Source organism: Gopherus flavomarginatus, chromosome 7 (genome assembly GCF_025201925.1).
Source record: "Gopherus flavomarginatus isolate rGopFla2 chromosome 7, rGopFla2.mat.asm, whole genome shotgun sequence".
Lineage (NCBI taxonomy): Eukaryota > Metazoa > Chordata > Testudines > Testudinidae > Gopherus > Gopherus flavomarginatus.
This window is the reverse complement of record NC_066623.1, coordinates 21,843,835-21,870,330: the sequence shown is the minus strand read 5'-3', so window position 1 is coordinate 21,870,330 and position 26,496 is coordinate 21,843,835. Positions and strand designations below refer to the sequence as shown.

General features: G+C 48.8%; 1 protein-coding gene across 7 annotated transcripts in view; it reads right to left on the bottom strand.

Moving 5' to 3' along the window:
- ABLIM3 (actin binding LIM protein family member 3) overlaps positions 1–26,496 on the bottom strand; it is a 113,010-nt gene that overhangs the window by 82,699 nt on the left and 3,815 nt on the right. The window contains exon 1 of one of the 7 annotated variants that reach the window (XM_050962656.1): positions 12,345–12,426. The exons of the other annotated variants lie outside the window; for them this stretch is intronic. Coding sequence (XP_050818613.1) covers positions 12,345–12,354 — 10 coding nt within the window. The 5' untranslated portion in view covers positions 12,355–12,426. Of the gene's footprint in view, positions 1–12,344; positions 12,427–26,496 lie in introns of those variants that run through there. 7 annotated transcript variants of the gene reach the window in all.

Here is a 26,496-nt window from a genome sequence, read left to right as displayed (position 1 = left end):
CCCCCATCCACATCCCGGCACATGTATGACATGTTCTGAGCTCAGCATTTTAGGAGGTAGAAGGGTTCATTTGAGGAGAGTCCCTGCTGAGAAGCTGAAGATGGAATTTCATTGTTACATCTGTTTTGACTTAAAAATCTTGCCCAAACGGTTAGAGATGCAAATAAATTGTGGATGATATTAAGGGAGTGAGGGGTTTGCGTGTGCGTGGAGAACTGAATCCTTAGATTCCCTTCTCTATAGCTTGCAGCGTTTTGAACTTTTGATGGTTCACAAGCCAGGGGACAGGAGTTGGAGATACCCCAGGAAAGAGTCCTAGGTTAAAAACAAACAAACAAAGGAAGAGTTCAGAGAGAGACATGTCTCCAATCCGTGGCTGTTTTCTGATCCCAAGCCACAACGGTATTGGCCATCAATCACATCCTTTAATGAACATGATGCCCTGCACGACTCAGCCAGGGTAGCTACACTAGCATCTTCCACCCGCTGCTTATCCCAATTTTTAGGAAAGGGGAAATGGAAGCAGGCTAAAATGAAATGAAAGTCCAGGCCTGTAAAGTGCCAGCCACCCTCAACTCCCACTGATCTCAATGGAGATGGCCATTCAGCACCTTGTAGGAGGATGCACTCAGGACCTCACAGGATCGGCTCCTTAGATCATCAGCTCCAGCTCTCAAGCTGGAGTCTCCATTGGTGTGCACCTTCTGTAGTCATGCCCACCAGAGAAAAACAGGTGTAAAAATGCTACCAAGTCAGTACAGTGGCACTTACCTGCCTCTAAGCCAATGGTGCATCATGTTACCAAGCCAGATCCTATGGGAATGCCACAAGGCAACAACTCCTCAACTAGGCCTAGCAGTGGCTTATCTTTCTTCACCAGGTGTGGCCACTGCTTCATTCGCACCCTCCTGAACCCTCACCATAGTCTCTGGGTACTTTAGTCCTGTAGTCAATCCAAAAATTCCATTCCTCCCAGGGTAACCAAAGTCCTCAAATAAACACTAACAACACAAGTCCCAAACCAACCCCTTGGGTGCAGGGCTCACAAGCAGTCCTTTACGAAACCAAAAACAGTTACTTCTCCCCAGGAATCCAGCCTGCCAAGCCCTTTCGCAAGCTCCCTCCCTAGTACCATCTCAGCTAGGATGGAGATGGAGGTAAGGTACTTATAGTCTTACCCCCTTTCCCAGCATGCCTCACTGCCAGGTGTAGTGTGTCCGTGCTCCATGGGAATTACAATCCCCAGAATGCTTCTTTCCTAGGCTGAAGACAATTGCAAGACAAAGCTATACTATGAACCCCTGTTAAAGGGTCAGCTCACTCAGTGGCAGCTCAATTCCCCAAGAATTGCCCTCAGTTATTCACAAAACACCTTAGCGGCAACTTCAAGGAGGCTCTTCCTCAGGGAACTGGGCAAGTCCATGAATGTTAAAATGAAAGGAGTCCCATTTTTTACTTTGGGGCAGGGAGCAAGACTTGGTTGGGGCTGAGAAAGTGGAAAGGATCCCAAGTGTATTGTGTTGTCACTTGAAAAGCAGTGCTGATTTCCATACCTATTTAGAGTCAGGGTGAAAATTACATGTGTCAAGCAGAGGGAAGGAGCAACTTTGAGGCGGGCTGCGAATTGGTGAGTGGGGAAACCCCAGTCCAGACTCCAGCCCAGCGCTATGCCAATTCATAGACTCATAGAAGATTAGGGTTGGAAGAGACCTCAGGAGGTCATCTAGTCCAACCCCCTGCTCAAAGCAGGACCAACCCCAACTAAATCATCCCAGCCAAGGCTTTGTTAAGCTGGGCCTTAAAACCTCTAAGGATTGGGGGTGGAGTTCCCTCTTTAGGGGATTTGCCCCAAACGCCCACCACAGGGCTGCCCCATATTTTCTATATAGAGTCTAGTTGGGACTCCCTGCTCTATCCCTTAACCCTGTACAACTGCAGGAGGACTAGGCAGAGAGCAAGTTCAGCTCCTGTGTCCTCATCTCTCTCTCTCACACACACACACTTTAAGCAGCATTTTTGGCTCATTATCCAAAACTTGTTGCCTAAAGAAATCCTGCATTTGTGCTCAAAATGGCAGCCACATGCTACCTGGGCCCAGAGGGCAAGGCAAAGTTGTCCCAAGGACATTGGTACTTCATGGGCACAGCTGAGTATACTTCCTTGGGCTCAGTTTGACTACCTGCCTTCTGCCCCCTGTGAGCGAGTGCTGGGGATGCTGCAGCCTCCCAGAAGCGCTATTGGGAGAGAAACGTCCGTCAGCGCTGAATGAGAAAGGCTGACAGAGTACTGAGGAAGGGGAAGGGCGAATGAGCTCTTACACACATACACAGGCGCTCTGTGACACAGCGACATCTCATGCTGAGCCAAAGAGGAGGCTGTGGACATGGTGCCATGGACAAGAGCTGACACAACGGAAACATTTAGGCTGGTTCCTTGCATGCACATGAATGCACGAGAAACGTCCAGGATGGAAACAAGTGCATTTCTGGCTCTCTGCTGCTCTGTTTCGCATTTGCAGTTTCCTGTATGGAAAACTCTGTCCCTGTAGCCCTTCCCCCCCTCCACCCATGAACCTCATGGATGTGTTACATTTGCTGAAATGTATGGTATATACATCAAAGAAAAAAAGAGAATGCTCTATTTAAAATATTAAAGAGCTAGCTGAGAGCCAGGATGTTTAAACTAGGACACTATCTGAGTCGTGAGAGAAATGTGGGGATTTAGGGTTTGCTGTTCCAGATCAGGAAAATGGTCTACCTGTACTAAAGCAATAGGTACAATCTGTGTCCTGCCTCCTGCCACTCTACATCAGATCAGTGGGCCATCTAGTCTGGTCTCCCACTTCCTGCCATACCAGATGAGATGATTAGTCAATTAGTCTGGTAACCTGGAATAGCAGGGTGCAGCTGAGACTGCAGCTACGTATACACAGAAATTAAACAACAGCAGCTGGCCCAGAGCAGCTGATTTGGGCTTGTAAGGCTCAGGCTGTGGGGCTGTAAAATTGCTGTATAGATGTTAAGGCTTGTCCTGGAGCCCAAGCCCCATTCTTGGCTCCAACCCAAGCCTGAATCCGTCTACACAGCAAGTTTTAGCCCCACAGCCCAAGCCCCACAAGCCTGAGTCAGCTGACTCATGCCAGCCTTGGTCTTTTCATCCAGCGTAGACATACCCTGGTCCACCTAGGCCAAAATGCCATCTCCTGCCACACAGGGATCTCACCGTTCAGTATCTTGCCTCCTAATTGGTCTACACTTGGTGCTTCAGAAAGGTAATCAAACCCCCAGGATGCTCTGAGTCCATTTCTTCCTGATCCCTATTGTGATCAGCTGATTCCTTAAAGCATGAGAGTAGATTAGCCAATTCTCATACCATATATTTTGAATAGTTGCACTGTCAATATATGTGTAACGCATTTAATCAAACAAATCTGACCAATGTATGGAAGAGAAATTTTTGTCTCTTATAGGCCCAGGTTAGCAGACTGGAGATTCCTTTACCTTCTGAACCTCAACTTCTTTCCGACAGGGGTTGCTTCTCCCATAGTCCAGAGCAAATGGACTGCACTCATTGGTGTTATTTTAAATCTCATTCACTCTGACGCTGAACTTCCGATCTGGAAAGCTCCCTAACAGCCAAGGAATGAGATGCCCAATATTTGCTAATTTTAACTCTTTCTACTCCAGGAAGAATTGAAATGAAATCTCTATCCAGGGACACTCTATAGCTCTCAACGCAATGAAATGGGAATTTAGACTGGAAATGACAGCTGGCACACAGCTCTGGCGTCTTACAGGGGGCAACTCTCTCATAAATAGAGCACCACAGGGTGTATGGGGGGGTGTGTACATTTACAGGGACAACATGGAATGCCTTAACTGGGTTGGGAGGCAGAAGGTCCAGGACCAGCAAACAGCCAATCAGATTTCAGCTGATTAGCTATTGGTTACCGTTGTAGTCTAAAAGGACATAGGTGCTTTACTGCGTGGATTCCAAGTTCCATTATTTCTCTCACAGTTTGAATACAGGTTACCAAAATCTGGAATGTAATTAGTTGTGCCTGTATATACTTCATGTGTGTGTTGTCTGCACATTGTGTAACTTAGTCACCATTCCTGCAACTGATAGCGTATGGGCTAGACTGCTGCATCCACATGAAGCCCCATGGAAGTCAATGGGGTTCTGCCTGTGAGCAGCAACATGCCTGCAGGCTACCAACTGGAGGCTTGGAGCTAATACATACTAATAGAAATGAGCATGGAAGTGAGTGGATTCATGCTGCTGGAACCTGCCCATGCAATGCCATTGAAGGCAATGGGGTTGGGTGGGTCTAAATGTAGGGCAGAACAATACCCGTCTTTTTTCATGAAAGTGCTTTTCAAAGGGGTTAATTCTGCAGATGGGAGGCAGAGGCGCAGAGACTTGTCGGCAGTCACCCAGCAGGAAATCAGGCCTGGAACTCACCTCTCCAGAGTCCCAGTCCAGTGTTCTATCTGGTAGGTCATGCTACCTCCCTGTACGAGATCCAAAATGCTAAAGGAAAGGGCTTCCTTGGGAACATTCATTCAAAAATGAACAAATGAATCACATTGCCTAAGCCTTTCACAGTGACAGGTCTTTGTGTGAGGATGTTTATGGCACGAACATGTGCACTTGCGTGCCTGGTCTGACTACATGTGTGTATAGTAGCTGATGCGCCACATAATGGAAGATACGGTGCATGCTTATTTTTCCTTCTTCATCTGTCATAATTTGTCCTCTGATTAAGTTAAGGATAGGAACCAGAGCCTTTCATTGGTCATAAAAAGATCATCTCCCCCTGTGAAGCTTAAATTAGACATTGGAAAATGCGTTCAGGTTGTGGAGAGGGAATGTTAACTGGTGCTGATGCTTCCCTGGTAGATGGTGAGAAGGTTATCGAGGCAGCATGGCAGGGAGATCACACTGACCAGAAATCATTCAACGGCACAGTAAAGTCTGAGGTTGGGAGACGGGCTCAGGCAGAATTGCTAGCTCCCTGCCCCTTTACAGCAGCACACAGACAGCCTACAGGGTATAGCTACTCTGCAATCAGAGGTGCGACTGTACAGCATGTGCAGACATACCCAAGCTAGCTTTGATCTAGCTAGCTCCAGTAATAATGGCAAGGAGGCTATGGCAGCACAGCCAGCAGCTTGGCTGTACTAACCCCCATGGGACCCTGAGCAGGTACTTGAATGGCTCCCCTCTTGTTTGTTTGTTTCACCTGCCTGTTATTTGTTGCCTTAGGCCAGGTCTACATGTAACCACGATGCTCAGGGCCATGATAAACCCACACCCCTGAATGCCACAGTTAAACCAACTAACCCCTGGTGTAGACATGGCTAGGCCCATGGAAGAATTCTTCCGTCAACTTAGGTACCACCGCTCAGAGAGGTAGATTAACTACAACAATGGGAACCCCCTTCCGTGGCTACAGAAGTGCTACAGGGGCATAGTGCTATAGCTGTGCCACTGTAGCTTCCATAGTGTAGCCATGGCCTTACCCAGGTTATAAACCCTCAGGGGCAGCCTGTCTTCCACTGGATGTTTGTACAGCATAAACAGGGGCTATCAGCACTCCTGACATACACATAATACATAAATAAATAATTCTCACAGCTACTAATGGGAGTGTCTATGTCTTTCACTTGTCCAGTGGCTCAACGCTCCACAGAGCGCAACAGTTTGGGCTCCTTTAGCATCTCAGGTTATGTCTATGCTACAGGTGTGATAGCAGCACAGCTACATCACTGCAGTTGTGCCGCTGGAGATGCTTCCCACAGCGTTGGAAGGGGTTTCTCCATCACTGTAGTTAATCCACCCCTCCAAGAGGCACTAGCTAAGTCGATGGAAGAATTCCATCTACACCTGCTGCATCTTCACTAGGGCCAGGTTGACCTAGCTACATTGCTCAGGCATGTGAACTTTGCCCTAGGGCTAGGTGGACCTAAATCTTAAGTGTAGACCTGGCTTATGTTGTCCTCCATACTGTATCTATTGTTCCCCTCTCTATTCCCTGCTTCCTGGCCCCATCCTCCGTGGGAGGATTGCTGTGCACCATACAGACAACTTGCCACCAGCAGCACTGTTTCCCCAGAGCTTTTCCATGAGCAAACATCCCATCACCCCCCCACCCCACATGCCAAGTTCATGGAGGTTGCAGATACAGACACTGTAATAAATTGGTGCATGTTGTCTGAGAGAGTCACCAGCTTCCCCTCACGGACAAGACTGCACCTGCTCAAGTGTTTTTTGGTCGCCTCTGCTCTGGAGCCGTAGCTTTAGCTGGAGGCCTGGCTGGAACAGCCAGAGGTTGCGAGATCCAGCCTTGGCCCTGCATTCGTTTAGTTAGCTGCCAGACACGTGTGCCAGCATCCCAGCTCCATGCATAGGCTGCTGCCATGGAAACAATAGTGCCTGCTCACTTAAACAGAGATAAGTAAAGGCCCTCCGTGGCCTTAGCTTCCTCTGCCTGGACTTACAGGACTGCCGAGCAGCCTGGGGAAATGCTCTAGTCTAGTCCAAAGCTGTTGCCATTCATTTTCCATCACATGGCAGTTTCACTTGGCCAGAAACAAGGCTTTCACTATCAAATGACAGCAGTTTTTGTTCTTCTTGCCATCTGTATGTTTGTGTATTTCCCTTCCCAAAGAAATTAGCAGGCTGGGCCCCCGCCAGGCTGAGCACTTAGTAAACATCTTCGCAGCCGTCTGGACAGCTTTGCCATTTCTTTATGGCTCCACAGACATAGGCCCAGTTAGGAGGCTTGTCATACAGTTCTAGCTGCCATCTCCATTAGTTCTCCAGACAGAGGAGGGCAGCATGGACCTGTGCTCCCAATTCCAAAAACAGCCACCTAGGCACGCAGAAAGGAGAAGGGAGCAGGCACACCAGAGATCTCTGTGGGGCTTGTGTCAGCTACAGTCTGACCTGGCCTAAGGAACCAGAACACAGATGACCACATGCTCTGTGGCATGGGGGACACGGAAGCAGGGAGGGAAACGCTGGCCCCATTGAAGCCAATGGGAGTTTTGCCACCAATTGCAGCAGGGTGGGCTTTCACACAGAGTGGAGCGGCTCTCTCCACAGCCATTGTATGTCTGCCTAGGCCTGAGCATGGCTCCAGCATGCCCATTCCAAGGGGGAAATGAATCCATGCCAACTACGCCTGGGAAGTGCTGTCGCTCTCTCATTTTACGAGCAGCATGCCCCATCTTCTGACTGGCACTTTGACACTCAGAGGGCACCAAACTTTCCTTCTCTCCCTTCAGGACATTTGCCATCACATTCCATAGGTATTTCTGTGTTATAAAAATATACTACTTGCAATCAACCAAGCCCCACCTCACCCTTGGAATCATCCTCCAGCTCGAATGGAATCTGGCAAAACTTGTCCTGCTAACACAGGGCCACGCAGCATTCTCTGCTTAGAGCACCCCATGCCTGCATCCCACCCTGACCTGCACAGCTGCTGGAGGGCTTAATAGCTGCTTCAGGTTAGTACAGCAGCAGCATGGGACGATCTGAAGCCCAATAAGATGTTTGGGCTAAAAACAGTTTGCGTCAAGGCCTTGTGGGCACATCAGTTGCATAAGGAAGGGGCATTGTCCTGTGGTCAGAGCACAGCATTGGGAGTCAGGAATTGTATTCCCAGCTCTGCCTTTGACATGACTGTGTGATCTTGAGCAAGCCACCCCAGGGAGTTAGGCGCATAACTCCCATTGGATTTGACTGGGATTTGGGCACACAGCTCACTAAAGTGCTTTGAAAACCCCAGCCTTGGCATCTCTGCTCCTGTTTCACGACCTGCAAAATGGGGATGACGATATCCAGCGGACAGGGGCTGTGTGCAGGCAGGTTGCAGTCAGCTGAGGGGGAACAAAAACCATGCAGTGTTACTGCACTCTACTAGGGAACTATTTCTATTATTATAGCTACTGCGCCTTGGCAAATTGCAGCTTGGTTTAAGGTTGTCTGGTAAACAGATTTGACTTAGCACAGACATCTGCCTAAAGCAAACAGCAGCACAGAAAAGAACAAGAGAATTTGGCAGCACTTCTTGTGAAATAAATGTATTTAATTGGGATTTATTAGCATGGTTTTGCAATAGCAATTGATTATCAAAAACAAATTATTTATGGGGGTTTAGCAACTATGCAGGAGATTAATGTCACTTCCAGAGTTAATCCTCTGCAAATACATTTTTTCCCCAGTAAATCAGCTATTAACATGTCATCCTCATTATAGGGACACAGCACCTCTGACAAATATTTAAAAATACAGTATTGTCCTTAAAACATCACTAAACAATCATGAGCCAAGCTCTGGCATCAAATATTTACCCACAGTGCACAATTAGGCCAGATCCTCAGCTGGTATAAATTTAGCTCCATTGACTCCACCAGTTCACACTAGCTGAGGATCTGGTCCACTGATCTGAGAGAGAGAGTCCAGCTACAATATATAGCCCCCTGTACGTGCCATTCTGCGGCTGCTGATCAACTAAGCTTTTCTTGTTTGTGTTCTGCCTGGATTCATACATTATGGCATCAATCAGAGACTGGATCTGATGGTAAAGGTTGGCTCTGGCTCCAGAAATGAATTCTCCCAAAGACTCAAGGCAGATTAGATCCTAGGTTTTGCTTCAGGCCTAACACAGAGTTTATGACATCACAACCCCTTGTGTGGTGATGGACTGTGACACCATCAGTGGCAAATGATGACCTGGCTGCCTAATTCTGGTTAGATAGGAAAGGGATGTTCTGATGGAGATTCCTTTGTGAGTCAATACACACAGCGCTGAGGGAGAGGAAAGGCAGGAGAAGGCTGCAAGAGTGAGAAGGTGTTTCAGCAAGGTGTTATATGGCTTTAAAATTAGTGTCTGCCAGCATGAGGCTGTGGCCGCTTAAATCTACAGAGATAGCCCTCACTGCTGTAGTTACTTTATGTTACTCAAATACCATTTGCTCATTAAAAACATATTTATTGCAGATTAACAAGCACAATGGGCACAGGTTAGCAAAGCCTTGCTATGAAATTAAACTTGTGGCCAGTCCCACTGCATCACGGTGTTGCTAGAACATCCATCTGGGCTGGGCTGTGGTGGGGCTGCCATCGGAGGTAGGCACTATACCCTGCTTTCATTTAAGATCCGCTATTTAGCTGGCCGTGAGGTGAGGAGCTGGAGCTACACAGGGTATCAAGAGGCATTACAGGTGCAGGACGCTCTGGAATAAGAGGACAACAACGCAGGAGCTTTATAAATCTGGCTTCACTTGACACTTTCCAGGGCTGCCTTCATAGTGTCTGTGGTCTGAGCAGCTGCCTTCCCAGAGAGAAACCTGTTTGCCCCACTGAGTCAGTAAGATCCTGCCTCTCTTGCCTGTCCCACCCCCTTCCCTCCTGTTTCTTCCAACCTGCACAGAAAGCACATGCCCCGGGAGTGGAACATCCCAGGGATAGCATCCTGAAACAAACACTGCTGAGCTGCAGCAGAATTGCCATGGCAACCCGGAGATACAGCTGGGGCGAACAAAGATTACAGAATAATAAAGAGAAACAGCTCCTCACCCAAAGACTTGGAGTAAAAGTCATGGGCGGGTACACGAAGCCAGGTTGAGATGGGACCTTATGTAACATATGCCTCTCTCCAGTCTCCAAAGCCTTCTGGACAATCCCAGCTCCCTCCCTGAGCCTCACCCTTGGTATGACCTTGAGGGAGGTGACCTGGCTGTGATCATCTCATGGGGATGCCACAGTTTCAATTTACTCTTTAAATTACTTAGTCTATAAAATCTCTGCATCACAGACTGTCTTGTTCTGTTTGTACAGTGCCTAGCACGTGGCGGGGGGAGGGAGGGAGGGAGGGATGGATCCTGGTTCATGATGGGTCCTAGACAAGACAACAACATAAACAACAACCAACAGTGCTGTAGAACAAGACAGCAATATCTTAGGCCAGGTCTTGGACTTGGAGCCTGAGAATATGCTGGGAGCTCCCTTGAGAAGCTCCCTTTGCATCAACATGAGGATGCTCCTAGATATCTAGATGCTTCTGGTGTGAGAAAAGAAGATGTTCATGTATCTAAGGCCCTTGAGATCTCTCTACTGACAGACCAGCAAAGGAGAGACAAAGTAGAGCTGAGGGGGTGCTCTTCGCTACGTGCCATGGTGTCTGTGTTCTCTCTCTCTGGTCATGAGAGAGAGAGTGAGAGAGGATTGAGCCAAACCTTAATCCACCCACCCTGCCACAGGCTCATGTCTAAATTGGTCCATCATCCCCTTTATCCCAATAACAGGGTGAACAGAAATCTCAGATCCAAATACCCCTGAACTTTGGCAAAATTTCGATGCAGCAGCTTTGCATTTGATGCCCATTGCTATTGAGCTGGGCCTGGATGTTTGACCTGTTGACTGCATGCCTCACTCACCACAGAGGATGACCCTGGCTGCTATACATGCTGGCAAGCTCTGTGCAATGCTCTCAGTGAAAACTCCAAGCCATACAAAGCCTGAGGAGTTTCGGGTCGAGGGGACAAAAGCAGTGTACAAGTCAGGTGTGATGGAAGGTTCAGTGGAGACCAACATTGGGCCCCATCTGGAATCTTAATTGCAAACCAAACACGCAGTACTGTGCAGGGGCATGATGGGAACGGCCTTGGGATCTGGCTACGTTTCACTGTGTGGCTTGGGGGGTTAGTCGAACCATAAATTTGATGTGTGACTGAATTCCAGGGATCAACTCAGGAAAATGTTGGCACAAGCCCTGTGAAGCAAAAACGGCAGAGCTTTTCCCTTTCTCAAAGAGGGCTGCCTGCCCCACTCCCTCCCCTAGAAGATTATAAATGAAGCGAAAGGCAAAGAGAATTAAAGAGAGAGGTTAGGGATAGGGCTGGAAACAGTAGTTACAACTGCTCTTCACTGGCATGGAAAGTAACAGCCCACTTAGCCATTTATTCTAATGAAGTACCTCCCCCAGGGGAAGTTCCCCTCGTGCTGAATTGCCCTTGCAGTAGCTGAATGCTACACAGGAAAACAGCTTCCTGCCCTGACCAAGGCAACTGCCTAGCTAGTGAAGCCTCCAGCCCTGCTGCATGTCTGAGGCGGAGGGATCACACTTCAGAAGGCAGAGCATGGTCAGCGGCTGGTTGCTGGGAGAAAGCCCAGGAGAGCCCTCGGGTAGTGGAGCCTCAGCGCTGAGGAAAGGGCTGTTGAGTGAAATCTCTAAGCCATTTTAATGATCAGAAAACGGGAAAGAGTCAACAACAAGAGTCATTAGCGTGCATTTCAGATGACCAGCCTGGGAATGGTCAAGAGGGATAGGTGACAGAGCACAAAGAGAGCATCTGTGAGGGAACTGGGTACTCCTGTAACTCACAGGTGGGCCAGGCTGTCACAAGGAGATAACGTATTTAGCCTTTCCGGCTGGAGGCCTGGGTTCAAATGCTGCACAGCTCAGGCTGTGTCACTAGGTAGTTAGCGCAGGGCACTGGGAGTCAGGAGTCTTGGGCTCCATTCCCAGCTCTGCCGGTGTTTCACTGTGTGATCTTGGGCAAATTCATCCATCTGGTTACTTATATGGCCCTCAGCACTGTAGTATCTGAGCACTTCATAACCATCAGACAAGTGACTGACCCCAAGGCACGCAGGACTCAAACCCAGGTCTCCTGAGGTCCAGCCCATCATGCAAATATACAAAACCTTCTTCCTACTCCATCCTTCTCTGCCCCTCAGTCCCCTGGGAAGACCATTCCTGCCCTTCTTTGCAGAACACTTTCAGAGCTATTTAGTCTAGTCATTTCCTCACAAGCAGAATGAATCTGGTGCCCTTAGCCTAATCTGCACCTATCCATACCACACTGTTCAGAATGATTGGCAGGTCAGGCTGAGGTGCACTGAGCAAGCTGGGTGTGGAGGCCAGGACTAGATAGCTGTATGTGCAGCCTGTCAGAAGAGAGTGTTGATGATGGAGCAGGGTGGGGACCACAGTACAGCACATCAGAATTCAGGTGTATTGACAAAGCAGGGTGGGGATCCCAGACTTAGAATGACTAGGAGGGTAGCTGGCTGGGCGTACACTGGCAGAACTGGGTGGTCAGGGCAGCAGGATGGGGGTGCACTGGCAGATGGGGGTGGCAAGGACAGCAAGATGGGGGGCACTGGCAGAGCAGGATGGACATGCACTGAGAGCAGGGTAGGGCATGCAGTGGGATGGGGGGCACTGGCAGCTGGGGGTGGTGAAGGCAGCAGGATGGGAGGCACTGGCAGAGCTGGATAGGGCATGCAGGGAGATGGGGTGCACTGGCAGCTGGGGGTGCACTCACCAAGCTGCATGAGGAAATCTTGCACAGCACTTGCCCTCTTTATGCACCACAATTTAAAAGCAACCAATTAGACTCCTTTCAACTGGGGCAGAAATAAAAGAAGAAAAAGCATTTGGATCATGTCGGTGTTGCGACACAACCTGGGAAAAGCAAACAGCAGAGCCTGCCTAGAACAGTGAACTCCCACCGAGTTTACGCAGGGTTTTCAGGGAAAGGCATAATTCTCTCTCCCCTTCCTTCCCACACTTGCTCTCGCTTCCGCAGAAGCCCAACTTCAAAGGAGAGGGGCTGTTAGTGTGGGAAACAGCAAGCAGACACAGTGTTCTGTCTCCTGCTAAATGCCCCCCCTGCCTTTCTTCAGCATGGGGGGGAATGTTAACTGGTTGGACCCTTGGGTAGAATGCCAAGTACTGGGGCCAAGTTCTGCTGTCACGCAGCAGCCGCCTCGTGCTCCTGACTGCGTGGGCCAGCGACAGAGCTACATGAGCTACAGGGGTTTTATCCCCCCGTGCAGAATGAGCCCCCCCAATCTCTCTGGAATATATGCATAATAAATCCATCTGTGTAAAGTAAGCACTGGAGATCCTCTTAACACTCCTGCTTTCTGCACTGGAGTCGGAATTAAGCCCAGGCTCAGAGTACAGTAGGTACGAGAATAGAGGCAGTCTCCGATAACAAATCCATTCATGTGGCTAAACTAGTCCGCTCTGAGGTCAGAGCTCCCTCCCCTCCCCCACCCGACACAATCCACTGAGGAGCATTCTCCTCCTGTTGAATTCCATCCCCCGGGGGATTCTGGGAGCGGAGTCTTCCATCCCCTCATTAGCAACAATTAATGTGTGGTCAGCAGGCCAGGCCAAGTTGGCCTTTCCTAAAGAACAAGTCCCTTTTCAAGGAATAGAATGGGGAAAAGATCAATCCGGCGTTGTTTGTTAGTTTTGGTTTAAATTAGATTTGCAGGATATAAAATGATTTCCTTAATCACACTCATTAGTGCCACCTAATCAACTATGGTGCAGGCTGAGAGCACCCAGTGCAGAATTCTGGGAAAACTGGGCATGAACCAAGGTTGCTTAACCGTTTCTTGTGTTAGATTTAAAAAGCTATAGTCCATTTTCTGACATATACAGGGGAAACCACTGGCTGGAGATTGCATTTACTTTATCCTTGCAAAGGCAGCAGGATTGTACAGGGTAAGGCAGAAAAACTTGTATTGTGGGCAGCACAGGCAGGGTTCTCCCTTCATTTTGTTGCCTTAGCAAAGCACTGCTATCTCTCTACCCAGTGGCACTGTTTCCTATCCATGGGCAACCAAATGAAAACAGATCCAAGAGAGGCGCTTTCCTGAGTCAGAGAGCAGAAGAAATCTGGAGAAATGGGTGAAACAAGGAAATGAGGGAAGAAAAAGAGGAAAGGCTGTGTTGTAGGCCTGAAACACATCCAGTACAAATTACCCTTAATAGTGGATATTGGTTCAATGTTCCTCTTGGCCCTAGCTTTATGAATGATCAAGGCCTTGAGCAAAGGCTGGAGCTGTTAACCCAACTTCTCCCTCCAAATTGCAGCCCAAAGAGCCGACAGGAGCTGGATCACAACCCCAAATGCAGCAGCCCCCTTAACTGCAACTGAAAAGCTAATCAAATTTGCAGGAAACCAGAGGACTTAGCAATCATGTGGAAAGGCTAGATGCAGATAGTAATGGACTACTCTCTTTACAAGGGTATGGAGGATAACAGAAAGGGAGCATGCTCTTTGGCAAAGAGCTCAATAGAAAAGATCTCAGGCACACTCCAAGCTAGCTCTGGTTTGTTCTCAGACCCCAGCCCAAGCTTTCAGCTGTCAGAGCATTCTGGGAAATGGCATACAAATGAACACCATCCTTTTAGAAGAGAGGCTAATACATGTGTTATTCCTGACACCTGTGTTTTACTGCAGTCGGTTGGGTAACATTAGCTTTTTTCCAGTTCAGCCTCCGTGTCTCCCAATTCTTTGGGAAACTGATGTGGAAAGAAATACAAAGTGAGCCAAAGACAGCGCAGGAACAACCACCTGCACTTGATGGGCTGGCAAGTTTGACAGAGGAATCCTGTTAGCAATGACCTCACTTCTGTTCCCAGCATTGGGAAGAGGCTGAAAGTGCTTCCCAACAACTTGTACAAAATACGGCTCAGCCAGTCTGGCTTCTGGCAGGGAGCTCTGCAAAGTTTTAATTGGTGGGGGCACAAGCAGGGACGTGGGAAGGATGAGGTTGGAAAACATACCAATACAGACCCTTCTACTACAACATGCAAGACATTGTGCTATATAGTAGCCTCGCCAAATTCTTCTCACCTAGTAGGAGCACAATTTTTTAAATGGGCAAATGAAATATCTTCCTGGTTTTCATTATCGACCATGCACAAGGCTGGCAAGTAGATTTTGTGCCAGGGCTGGTAAGTTCCCATGGTAATTTTGCAGGCCTGTTGTCTATGTATTTCTTCTAATGGTTCATAAAATACACAGTAGCCAGCTGAGTAGACAGCATCAAAATCACCCAATTGGGTGGTGCTATCAATGTGTGTTAACAGTCATTAGCTCTGGCACCTGCTGCAATGCGGGCTGACACAGAGCTCTAGGCAGAAGTCACCCAAGATCCCTGCCCCTCCTCCCCATATACTCGCATGGTAATTCACACATGTCCCTGCTGCATTGCATGGAAGTGTAAAATATCACACAGATTTAAAAAAAAAAAATACTTGACAAGTGTTTCAATGGTGACCTCATCATATTTCAAATATAGAGAGGGGTGCCTGTGGCTGGAAATAGATTGTACCACTGCCACACCACGTGTGATACTGTGTTACAGGTGCCACTGTGCCCTGCCAGCCACAATGTGCAGATCTGGATTCCAGCTTACACAGAGTCTGGAGGGATTGTGACTGGGGAAGGTTTGGTTTGGCACATGGTTTAGATCAGTGGTCCCCAAGCTTTTTCATCTGGCAGGTGCCAGATGAAGAACCATGGAGGCAGGGGCAGCTCCAGGCCCCAGCACACCAAGTGCATGCTTGGGGCGGCATGCCATGGGGGGTGCTCTGCCGGTCGACCGGAGGGTGGCAGGCAGGCAGCCAGCCTTCGGCAGCATGCCTGCAGAGGGTCCGCTGGTCCCACGGCTCCGGTGGAGCCACGGGACTACTGCGGGAGGTCCACCGGAGCCGCGGGACCGGTGACCGGCAGAGTGCCCCCCCCAGCATGCCGCCGTGCTTGGGGCGGAGAAAACGTCTAGAGCCACCCCTGCATGGAGGCAGTCGAGCATCCACCGAAATCCTGCTGAAACTCAGCAGCAACGCCTCTGGATGTCGCTGCATTTAGATGCCCCTGCAGGCACTGCATTGGAGACCCCAATTTAGATGTTTGTTAATTTCAAAGAGAAGGGGGAATAAACCAAACCAAATGAAAATGCAGAACACACAACAGGCTTGGACTTCCCTAGCTGCCTACAGGATCTGGAGATTCTCGAAGTCACCTAAGGGATTTGAATGCCCTATTCCCAAAAATCTCAGGCTAAGTCATCTCAGCCGTAGCAGCTGTTTGGAGACTGACGCACTTGGTAATCTTCCACCAGTAAGAGCAAGATTGCCTAAACCACAGATCATCAGGGCAAGGCGGCAAAATTGGCTCTGGAACTTCTCTTGGGTACCAGGAAGGAATATTCTATTTAAAAATACACAAGAGAAAATGGAAATTGCCAGGCAAATGGATGAGGAACCCTCCTCTGAGTTGCAGGACTTGGCTGCTCTGCCATGTTCCTCTGAACATCGACGTGTGGAGGAGCGCACGGAGCAGCTGACAAAACCCCAGAACAGCTGAGTCCTGCAGCTCTGCCAGTGCAAACTGGCAGACAGTGGAAACCCAAGAGACCCTAAACTGCAAAGAATTACTGCACAAGACCAAGATTCTATATGGGTCACTTAGTGGATGTTTTTGCTTTTAGCTCTTATTCCTCCTGTAAGAACAGTCGAGTTCCATGTGGGATCGGCCATGTCTGTGGAGGGGTTGCCTGCCCCTGCACCTGCGTGCAGAGAACTTGCCTCATTGGCTCCTGGTAAGTATGTGGAGCCAGAGAGGGGTCTCCGTCCTGGGATTTGTGGGTGAGAAATGAAAACACAGTTTCTCTCACACTAGCCTAATGATTTCCCCTGCAGCTCAGGGAGTGACAGTCAGAGGGCACCAGGGAAAGAGAGACCAAGCAAGGTTCAGTCAGATATTTTTAAAATGACAACTTGTCTTGCAGGAGCAGTGAGAGCGCTTTTAACAGAAGCCATCTGGGCTGGTGGTGACCTGACGCCTCTCCTGAGCAATGTCAGCTAGCACATATCAGAGCTGGACTTTTGATAGGGTTCCCAGTCACCCAGGGGCACGCAGCTCAGCAGCACTATGTGACAGCATTCCCCCAGTGTAATCACTCACATGCCTTTCCCCGAAGTCTTTCCATTACCTCCCAGCCCAGTTTCCTTTTCTTTCCTTATTAGGGATCCACCCCCCGCACCCTCTCTCTTTCTCTTGCCACTGTTGGCTATTTGAAAAATGCCATAAAAGCTTTTGACTTTTGATTCTCAGGAATCTGGGGTTTGGTATATATAGCCCAGCACTAGCAGACCTCACTATAGACCTAATCGTATAGACAGGTGACCTGCCTGTGATAGTGAGTTCATTTAGAGAGAGAGGTGGGACTCAGCATTCCCAAATAAGCACTCTGCTTGACATGCAAGCCATTCCCCTAACCGCAGTAGCTGCTTATCTGTGGCCAGATATGTTCACGTACCCCCGTGCCAGACTGAAGAGCTGACCAGTCCTAAACTGCAATCTCCCTCTCACCATTCCTCCCCAGGACACATGGTGGGTCTTGGCAATGTATGCAAGTCACATGCAATAGGCTAGGGTATGATGTTTGGTAGCAGTGTCCCCATAAACAAGGGCTATTTGATGAGACCACTGGAAACAGTCCATAAATCCTTGTCCTGCTAATCTACAGAGCCAAGGAAGGAATAAAGGAACCTCTCCGCACTTAGCTTTGGGTCTAGTTTCCACAGGATGCATTCTGCACCTAAGCAAAGGGAACAGCTTTGTCTTCGTGGTCCCAGTAAATCCTTTGGTCAGCCACTTGCTAGTCTTTGGAGTGCAACACACAAGTGCGCCCATGCTGCAGAGACATTCTATCAGGCTTCAGTGAGGAGATGTGTAGGCATTACAAATACAACATATCCATAATTTATGCAATGGTCTGTATTGCCACAGGGTCACAACTCAAGGGGATGGACAAGGAGGTTGTCATACTACATTGAACAAACTCCATGAACAGAGCAAAGACCTCCAGAAGCTCCTGCCAATAAAAATGGAGATGCCCTGTTTTTTAAACTGGGACACTAGTCTAGGTGGGAAGACCAGAACTTTAGGAAGGTCTGAGTTCAAGGATGCTGGGTGCTGTATTAGGACTGGGTGAAGATGGCACAAAGTACATAATGAAAGAGAAGAAAGTAAGAGTCAGATTTCTTGGATAAAGCATGGATTCCGAATATCATTGAGAGGAATGAATATTATGTTGCTAAGCCGACCAAAACAAACTGGAGACAGACCATGAAGGCATCTCGCCAGCTTCATAGAAATCACCACTCTGTTTCTCACTCTTTCCTCAAATCTGTTATTCCAAAGTGAACTGGCCATCTTCCCAATAATAAAGCTACTCAATGACTGACCAGGTAAAGGGTCCAGCAGGACAACTGAAGTGCATGACAAAGCAACCTCTGTGCCTGGATTGCATGGGACCCTCCCTACAATAGCCTTCTAGGCCATTGATTGGTTAAAGCTAGTGGAACGTTGATAAATCTTTGTTATGGTGCCAGAAGGCTCCATGTTGCAATCCATCTGTCTCCCTTTGCTAGCTATGTGTTTGCAAGCTCTTCTAGCCACAGAAAGGATGACTCAACTGTTGCTGGTTGGGATTACACCATGCATAACCTGATAGGTGTCCTACCATGTGCTAATGTGATGACACAGAGTCACTGTCAGGCAGGAGTTCTTTTCCAGCCTATCACATTATCAAAAGTTGGGCACGTCTGGAAACCAGCTCAGTTCTAGAAGAGCCCCAACCAGATCACGTCACTTTCAGAGGACACTTTGGTGACCTGAATATTTATAGCCTGTGACTAAAAAGAACTCCTATCACCCTGCCCTACTTTCATAATTCTCTAAGGACGCCAAGGCTGATAGCTAGTAACGAAATATGAAAGGACAACGCAACACTCCCTCCTGCTCCCACAGCGTAGAGATACTAGAAAGAGAGAAAGGGGAGCAGTCTGGAATTCTATGGGTGTTGTCATATTGGTAGAGACTGAAGAGGGGAAAGAGGCCAAATAGAATCCATGGGAGGAGACACTAAGGAAGGCTGCGCTCTTTCCCATTTGAGGGGCTGCTTTGATACTAGGAAAGAGAAAATGTAGAGCAGACAACAGCTGCCGTGAGGGGAGGGAAGAGATGACACCCTTACCTGGAGCACTGCCTAGCAGGGAGTTCCTGTGGCAGAAGCAGTGTTGAGAGCACTTGAAGTCTGTTAATTTTTTTTTAAACTATTGGAACAAACTAGAAATAGAAGTGGTGGATTTCCATCTCCTGATGTCTTCAAATGAAGACAGGATGCTCTCTGCCAACTGCAATGCAGAGGTCACTGTCCTTAAGTTCTATGGCCTGTGTTATACAGGAAGTTAGGCTAAATGATCAAATGGTCCTGTCTGTCCTTCGGCTCTGTAAATCTATGAGCTCAGTGATCCTTCCATGAAAGAGCTGCAGTGTGAGTGTCCAAGCCCCAAACAGGAGACCTCCTCTCCAACTAAACTACAAAGTTGGTCTATCCCCCTGGACATGCTCTGAGTGCAAGAGGCTTTGAGATGACATATGCTTCCTGGTCTGTATATGAGGTTGCTGCTGGTTCTTCTAGCCATCTTCTCACTGCACTCCACAGAAAGATCCAAGCCCCTCCAACAGCAGCGGGGAGCAGGCGCAGGACTCAGACATGGTCTTCTGCTTTTGGGGAAGGAGAGGATTAATTGGTCAGAGACTCACCTAACGGAGAGGGTGGGAACTGGCTACACAGAGAAGCCCAGCTCCAGAGAATACCAACAACAGTATTTCACTAAAGCTCTGTCACATCACCCAGTGGCTCAACGGAGGCTCAGCAGCTGCTGGAGAACAGCTCAGTCTGGCAGCATAATTCTTCTGCAGGATCCCCACCTGATCACAGCGCCCTCGGGGAGACCAGTGCGTCAGACGTTGCCTTCTAACAGGCTTTACCTGGGGCCTCTGATGGACAGGGGCGTATTCCGAGGGTCTGGGAAGAATGGACATGGGCGATTGGTTCTTCTTTTTGGCCAATAGTAAATTAGCTGAAAAAGGCATTTTGATGCATTTCAGCTGACACTCCCTCCCCGCCCCCATATAAAAATCTTCAAAATGTCAAAGGGAACCATTACAAAAAGGTCAAACCAGAATGACCTTTCCTCAAGGAAAGGGTGACTCGATTTGCCATTTCATTTCACAGTGTTGTTTCGAGTCCACATTCAAAACATTTCGTTCCAACTCAAAGCGACAATTTTTCTTTTGTTTTGTCAAGAAACTGCAACTGTGTTTTTTCACCTCATTTTTTTGGTTTGGGCTTTTTTTCCAGCACTCAGTTAAAAGAGGGTGTCCGAGCTCCATCAGTGAAATAGGCTGAACGATGGCGCCTGCCGGTGACTCGCCATTTAACATCTCTCTGTCTGGAAGCCCAGCAGCTATACCATACCACGAGGTCTCTGTTGAGCCATTTTCCCCACTCTCCCAGGCAGGGCTGCTGGAGCCAGCCCATCTCAGCTCTCCACACGCTCACCTCATCATTCCCTGGTTAGATTCTGAATAGTGCATGGTGACAACAGTCTGTTTATTACTCCATGGCCCACCACAGAGACAAGGAAAAACTACTAGCCCTTCAGAAAAATTCCATCATTAGTCATAGCGATGGCTACTTAGGCTGGAGGATTATTATGGTGGGGGGGGGAGGGAGTACATTCTGTTATTTCGAATGGCATAGAATAGGCTGGAGCACTGAGAACAGATGTTTGGAAGGCAGAGTTCCAGTCACATGGGGAAGGGGGAAATGAAATCTCTTCCTTGGCAAACTCGCCCTCCCCACCCTACTCTTTGCTCTAGGTGGCTGACAAAGCCTGCATTGCAATGCTCCTCTCGCAATCAGAGTTGGACAAGAGCCTCCTAACTGACAGGTGACTGGACAGAGACAAGTGTCATTTTGCCCCTTCCCATCCTCCTCTTGCCCTCCTGGTTGAAAGTGTCAGTATGGGAAAAAGTCCTTGACTAGGGCTTGAAACTCAATCTCACTCCTCCTCCCAGCCTGCCCTCTCCCCTCTTCTCAGAATCCATAGTTCACTGCAGACAGCTGTGTCCAGGAGATTCCAGCAATGAAAACTGACATGTGCCAACAAGTGCCTCTGAACAAAGAGAAGAAGTAGTCACCAACCTCAATCGGTTCCTTTAAACCTCTTTAAGCCTTTGAAGGGCTAGTAGTTTTTCCTTGTCTCTGAAGTCTGTCCTGAGACCTAGGTCAAAATGACCAAAAGGTTTCCTAGCCCTACATCACGCAGCCCAAGTGAATGCGGAGTCAGAAGAACTGCAAATGCACATGGTAGGAATGCTGCACAGGGCACAGCTAACATGCCTTTCCTAGTCAGGGATTCTGCCAGCATGTTTATAATGGTGCATTCTTTGGGACCGAGGCCAGAGGACCATACTCTTTGGAAAAGCTTGTCCTGGATCTTGTCTGGTGTAAGCTCTTCATGGCAGGATGTGTAAGTAAGAGAAAAGGATTTTCTCCAAAGATAATGGAACAAATTAAAGCTCTTTCTCAGGCAAGTGTCCCACTTGCCTAAGTAAGCAAAAGGATGTAGCATTTTATGGAGCCTCATTTCTTGCCCTGGGCTGAGCTATTAGCAGGGAACCACAGAACTCTATAAGGGCGATTCAAAAACCTTCACAGCATCCAATTCCCTATTTCTTCTTAGAGTCAGTACTGCAGAATCCTATTCATTTAATCCCTATTATCTCTGGTGGGCCTTCTCCAGAAGGGCCTGGATTCACTTCTGTAAGACTTTTCTGTAAGGGCCCATATTCAGTTCCACTGTGGGACTTTTCCCTACGAGCCCATAGGATGCCCCGTCCCATTCTTTCCAACCAAAAGAATGGGCCTGGAAAAGTGGGAGAAGGGTAAAATAGGGATAACAGAAAAAGGAGGGCAGCTTAGGGCTCAGAGGGGAGCTGGGGTGGGTGGAGGAGAGGGAAAGGACACACCAGATTAAGCAACAGCTACAGTTAGCGCTTGTTCATTTCCAATCACAGGCCCTTGCCTCTTCTTGTCAGTTTCCAACCCATGACAAATGGCATAATGGTTGATATTGATGAAGCTTTTAAGTGAGCAAGACTAGACAGGGAAAATGCCTGTACGAACTATACCCTGTCAAACACCCGAAACGCCAGCAAGTGTAATGGCCCCCAGTTCCTGAGCTGCCAGAGAAATTTGATTAGTTCTGTACTGTTATTCTTCAGACAGCCCTTCTCCAGAGAGCTATGTGCAGCCAGTGGAGCTGTGTATCACAGTACTTACAAGCTTCCCAAAACTTCCAGAGATTTATGGTGCAACGGTGAATACAAAAGGCAGAGAGGGTGGAAGCAGACAGGCTGGCTTTTGTTCACCATGTTATTATCATTGTTAGAAGCAAAGATCACCCCCTTGCTGCAGCATCCTCCGCCCTGGCCATGCCTTCAATTTGCCTGGGGGCAGCTCGCATGCTGCCTTGGTGGGAATGGATTAGCAGTAGCAGCCAGAATTCCAGCAGGACGCTGCCTCCCGTGAGGCTGGCAACATCACTCTCTGCACCTGTTCATGAAGCAACCCCTCCCGCTCCCCACATCTTGCCTTGTTCGCTGCCTTGCCAGCAGCACTCTCCCCCTCTCTTGTGAGGTGCTGATTTAGTTAGTCTAAAAATATCTAATTAGATGTTCCAAGCACTTCATCAGGGGGTCCGTCATGATAGGACTGCAGGCTCTAGCATGAACTTGGTGGGCTTGTTTCTACTCCCTCACTGGATTGCAGAGAGAAATGGCAGGCACCACGCTGCCTACCCATTGATAAGAGGACAGTCTATCATTAGCCCAGCCTGCTGGCATCACAAATATAATTATCTGGCTAAACTGATCTCTGCTCTATCATTAGCAAACTTGCTATTTATTTTGTGAGAGCCTGTTGGGCACTCAGAATAATTCAGTTGCTGCAATTTACTTTACCGCTTGCTTTTCATGGGCTTTCCTTTAAGGCTGGTTAAGATGTCTTATGTTTTCCCCACCCTCCAAGATGCATCCCGCCATGCAAGACGGCTTGCAAGGAGGCTTGAGAAGAGCGGTGAAACCTTACGGAATGGAAATTTGCACATAACCATGAGGGTAGACAGTAGCTGACTGGGATCAACATCGACTAGGCTGGCAGCATGTGCAAAAAGACACCTCTTTTGGAATGTGCACAAGCAGGAGCGAGAGGGCTACTTGTTGCCAGGGAGATTGTGAGAAAGGAGTCTAGGTTGCATCTTAACTAATGGGAAATAGAGGTGGGTGGAGACTCCTGTGACACTACAGATTATGTCTACATTTGAGCTGGGAAGTGCGATTCCCAGCTCACATGGATGTACCTGTGCTAGCTCTGCTCAAAACTAGCACCCAAAGAAAGCATGTGGCCAGGTAGCACAGGCATCGCTCCCCCCTACCCCCCGGCAGCCCAGGATGCCACCTTGCGCTGCCACACCTCCCTTGCTATTTGCAGGTGCTAGCTAGAGCAGAGCTGGTGCGGGTACATCCATGAGAGCTGGGAATCACTCCTCCCTGCCCCAGTGTAGACTGCCCATAGTTTCAATACCCCCACACCCAGGAGCGGTGCCAGGGTTTCTGATGCCCTAGGCAGACAGCCATTTCGCCGCCCCCCGCGGCCCCGGTGGAGCTACCGTAGTCATGCCGGCGGATGGTCCGCTGCTGGAAAGGCTCCGGTGGAGTTGCCACAGTGACGCCAGCAGGCAGTCCGCTGGTCTAAAGGCTCTGGTGGACCTGCCGCAGGCATGCCTGCGGCAGGTCCACCGGAGCCTTTAGACCAGCACATCATCCGCCGAAATGGCTGCGGCAGCTCCACCGGAGCCTTTCCAGCAGTGGACCATCCGCCGGCATGACTGCAGTAGGTCCACCGGGGCCGCGTGCAGCCCCTCCTGGCAAAATAGCGCTCCCCCAAAAATTCTGGCGCCCTAGGCCATTGCCTAGGTCACCTAAATGGTAGCGCCGGCCCTGCCCACACCATGGAACTCACTGCTGGAATGTCCTCTGTATGTGTGTGGATGCTAGACACCAGATGTGTGGATCAAAGGTAGTTCTTTACTTCCAAGGCCCTATATAGATCCGCCTCCAGCTCTTCTCTCCTTTCCCATTATTACTGTCACCTCTTGCTGCCTGCAATTCACTCACGGTGCTCTTCTTAATGCCCTCTTTTGCAGCTTTCCCCCATGCCACCCGTTTCTTGGAATTTCCTCTCTCCTGGTGCATCTCTCGATCTCCTGCACATTCATCCGCCAGGTCAATGGACTTTGAAAGACCTTCCCTTTCCCTATGGCATGTGAGGTTTCCTGAGGTGCTGCCTTGTGTGATAGAACTAAGTCCTCATGGGTTTGGGAAAGAAGGGGCAGCAATTTGGTTCCTCTGGATTAGCTTGGCTCAGAGGCAGAACCCGGGTGTCAGTGAGGTCCCCAACTCTTAACTGCTCTGTCTCAGTGTGGTTGGCTGAGGCAAAAGGAGGTTGAAGGATTTGCTCAAGATCATGCTGTGAGTCAGTGGCTCAGCTAGCATAGACCCTCCTAGATCTTTGCTTTGACCCCTAAACCATGCAGGATCCTGTATCTGATGTGATCCAGGTTCAGAGCAGGACAAGCTGGGTTCAATACGCACTAATGGACGTTAGCTTGGGTTTAATCTCCTCTAGGAGGATTTTCACTTGGGTCTTCGTTCAAAATAGAGACAGGCCACAATGGTGCTTTGTCATGAATTAACTACTCAAGTCAGAGCTGCCACAAGTGGAACAAAAACACTCATACTAGGAAGCTGTAGCATGACATTGCAACATTTTCATCTCCATGTCATATGATGCTGCGTTCTCTCACCTCCACAGTGCCACCACTTCACCAGCCTGAAATACACTTGAGGCTCAGTAATCAGGGTACAGAGATGGTTGGGGACTGAGCTGTAAACACCTTCACCGCTGTTTAGTTGGGAAGCCTGGAAAGACTGAAGGTGTGTTTCCCGCTGGTGCTACTGCATTCAGCTGCAAGGGTCAAACCCTGATTCCACTGAAGGCAATAACAGAACTCCCAGTGATCTCTCTGGGACCAGGATCTTACCTCTTGGCCCCAGAGAGCTGGCCTGAAACACAAGCTTCAAAAATTTTAACTCAAGCATATTCTGCCTGGAAAGGCCAAGGTGCTACTGGCTTTGGAGACCAAGCCTACAGCACAGACTTAAGGCACTGAAAGCTGTCTGAGATTGTCTAAATCCTTTAGGCAGCTTTGACACACAGCTGCCATTAATTTCAATGGGAAATAGGTGTCTAAATCCCCTGGAGAGTTGAGCAATATTAGACCTTGGGCCTTCAGTCAGCAGAGAGCGGAGGCCTTTCCAGCATGGCTGCCCACAGGAGCAGGTGGTAGTCTCCTGCCGACTTCCCTCCGCCCACATAGTCCTGGGAGCAAGCATAGACTGTCTGTAAGGTAGGAATGCATTTGTAGCCAGTAATCTGTAGAGATTTTGAAGCTGCACAGATCAAGCCCTTTTTGGCAACAGTTTGCATCAAGTGATCCAGCTTCAATAGAAGTGCTCAGAGGCATTGATGTTCCTATTTATAACCTATGAAACCATTTGTAACCAATTAGTGGAGCTGGCTAGAGTAAGAGGTATAAATAGCTGAACAAATGTAAATATTAGCACCGCAGTCTTTGATCCGGCCCTCTGAACTTTACTGCGTGTCCTGTGAACCCAGCCCACTTAGGAAAGAACAAAGACCCCTTTCCCACATTACAGCAATCTTTGACTCCAGTCTCTCTCTGCCCCCCCAGAGTCAGGGCGCATTCATAACTGAGCTCCAGGTCCTTCATATCAGGGCAGCTTTTTCATGCCAGGCTGTTTCCTCTTGGACGTAGGACTGGGGAGGCAGAGAGGGGTGTACAGTGCCTCTAAAAAATCAGGTTCTATTTCAAGGCAAAACTGGCATTTCAAAAAGTCTGTGTACAATTATATGTGGTTAGTGCGGACACGCACCCATGTGGCCGAGGTCAAATGTATGGACGGAGCATGGAATATCCTGTGCTGAACTCGCTGGAGACCCCCACAATGGCCACAACAGGATGAGTTAGGGAAAGCGCAGCTGTCCTCAGCTCTGAATTTCCTGCCTCTTGTTGGTGTCAGGCAGGATCTTAATGTTATTAGAATGCACGGTTCAGAAATGAGGGAGGGGGGAGTCATAGGAAATCATGGGCCACTTTCTCAGTGGGTGTAAATTGCCATAGTTTCACTGAAGTCAATGGAGCTACTCTGATTTTCACCAGCTGAGGTTCTGGGCTGGCCCCATATTTGGGCTGCATGAGTGATCTGTTATTATTTGTATTCTCTGTAGCACCTAGGAGTCCATCATGGACCAGACCACACTGTGCTAGGTGCTGTACAAACAGAACAAAGACAGTCCCTCCCCAAACAGCTTCCAATTTAAGTAGAAGACAATAGATAGATACTGACAGACAGGGGAGTACAAGGAAACGCAAGACAATATTGGTCAGCATGATAGGCAGTGGTCTCAGCTCACCAGCAGCGTGACTATTGTCAAATTTTGTTGTAGGCCTCATGGCAAAGGAGAGTTATAAGGATGGTTTTAAAGGGGGACAATGAGTTACAGAGATCACAGTGTCCTGCCTCATCAGAAAGACCTCATTTGGCTCCTGATCCTGTTCTGACTCCCTAGGCTAGGGGTGCGCTGCTCTGCCCTGTGCAAGACTTGGGT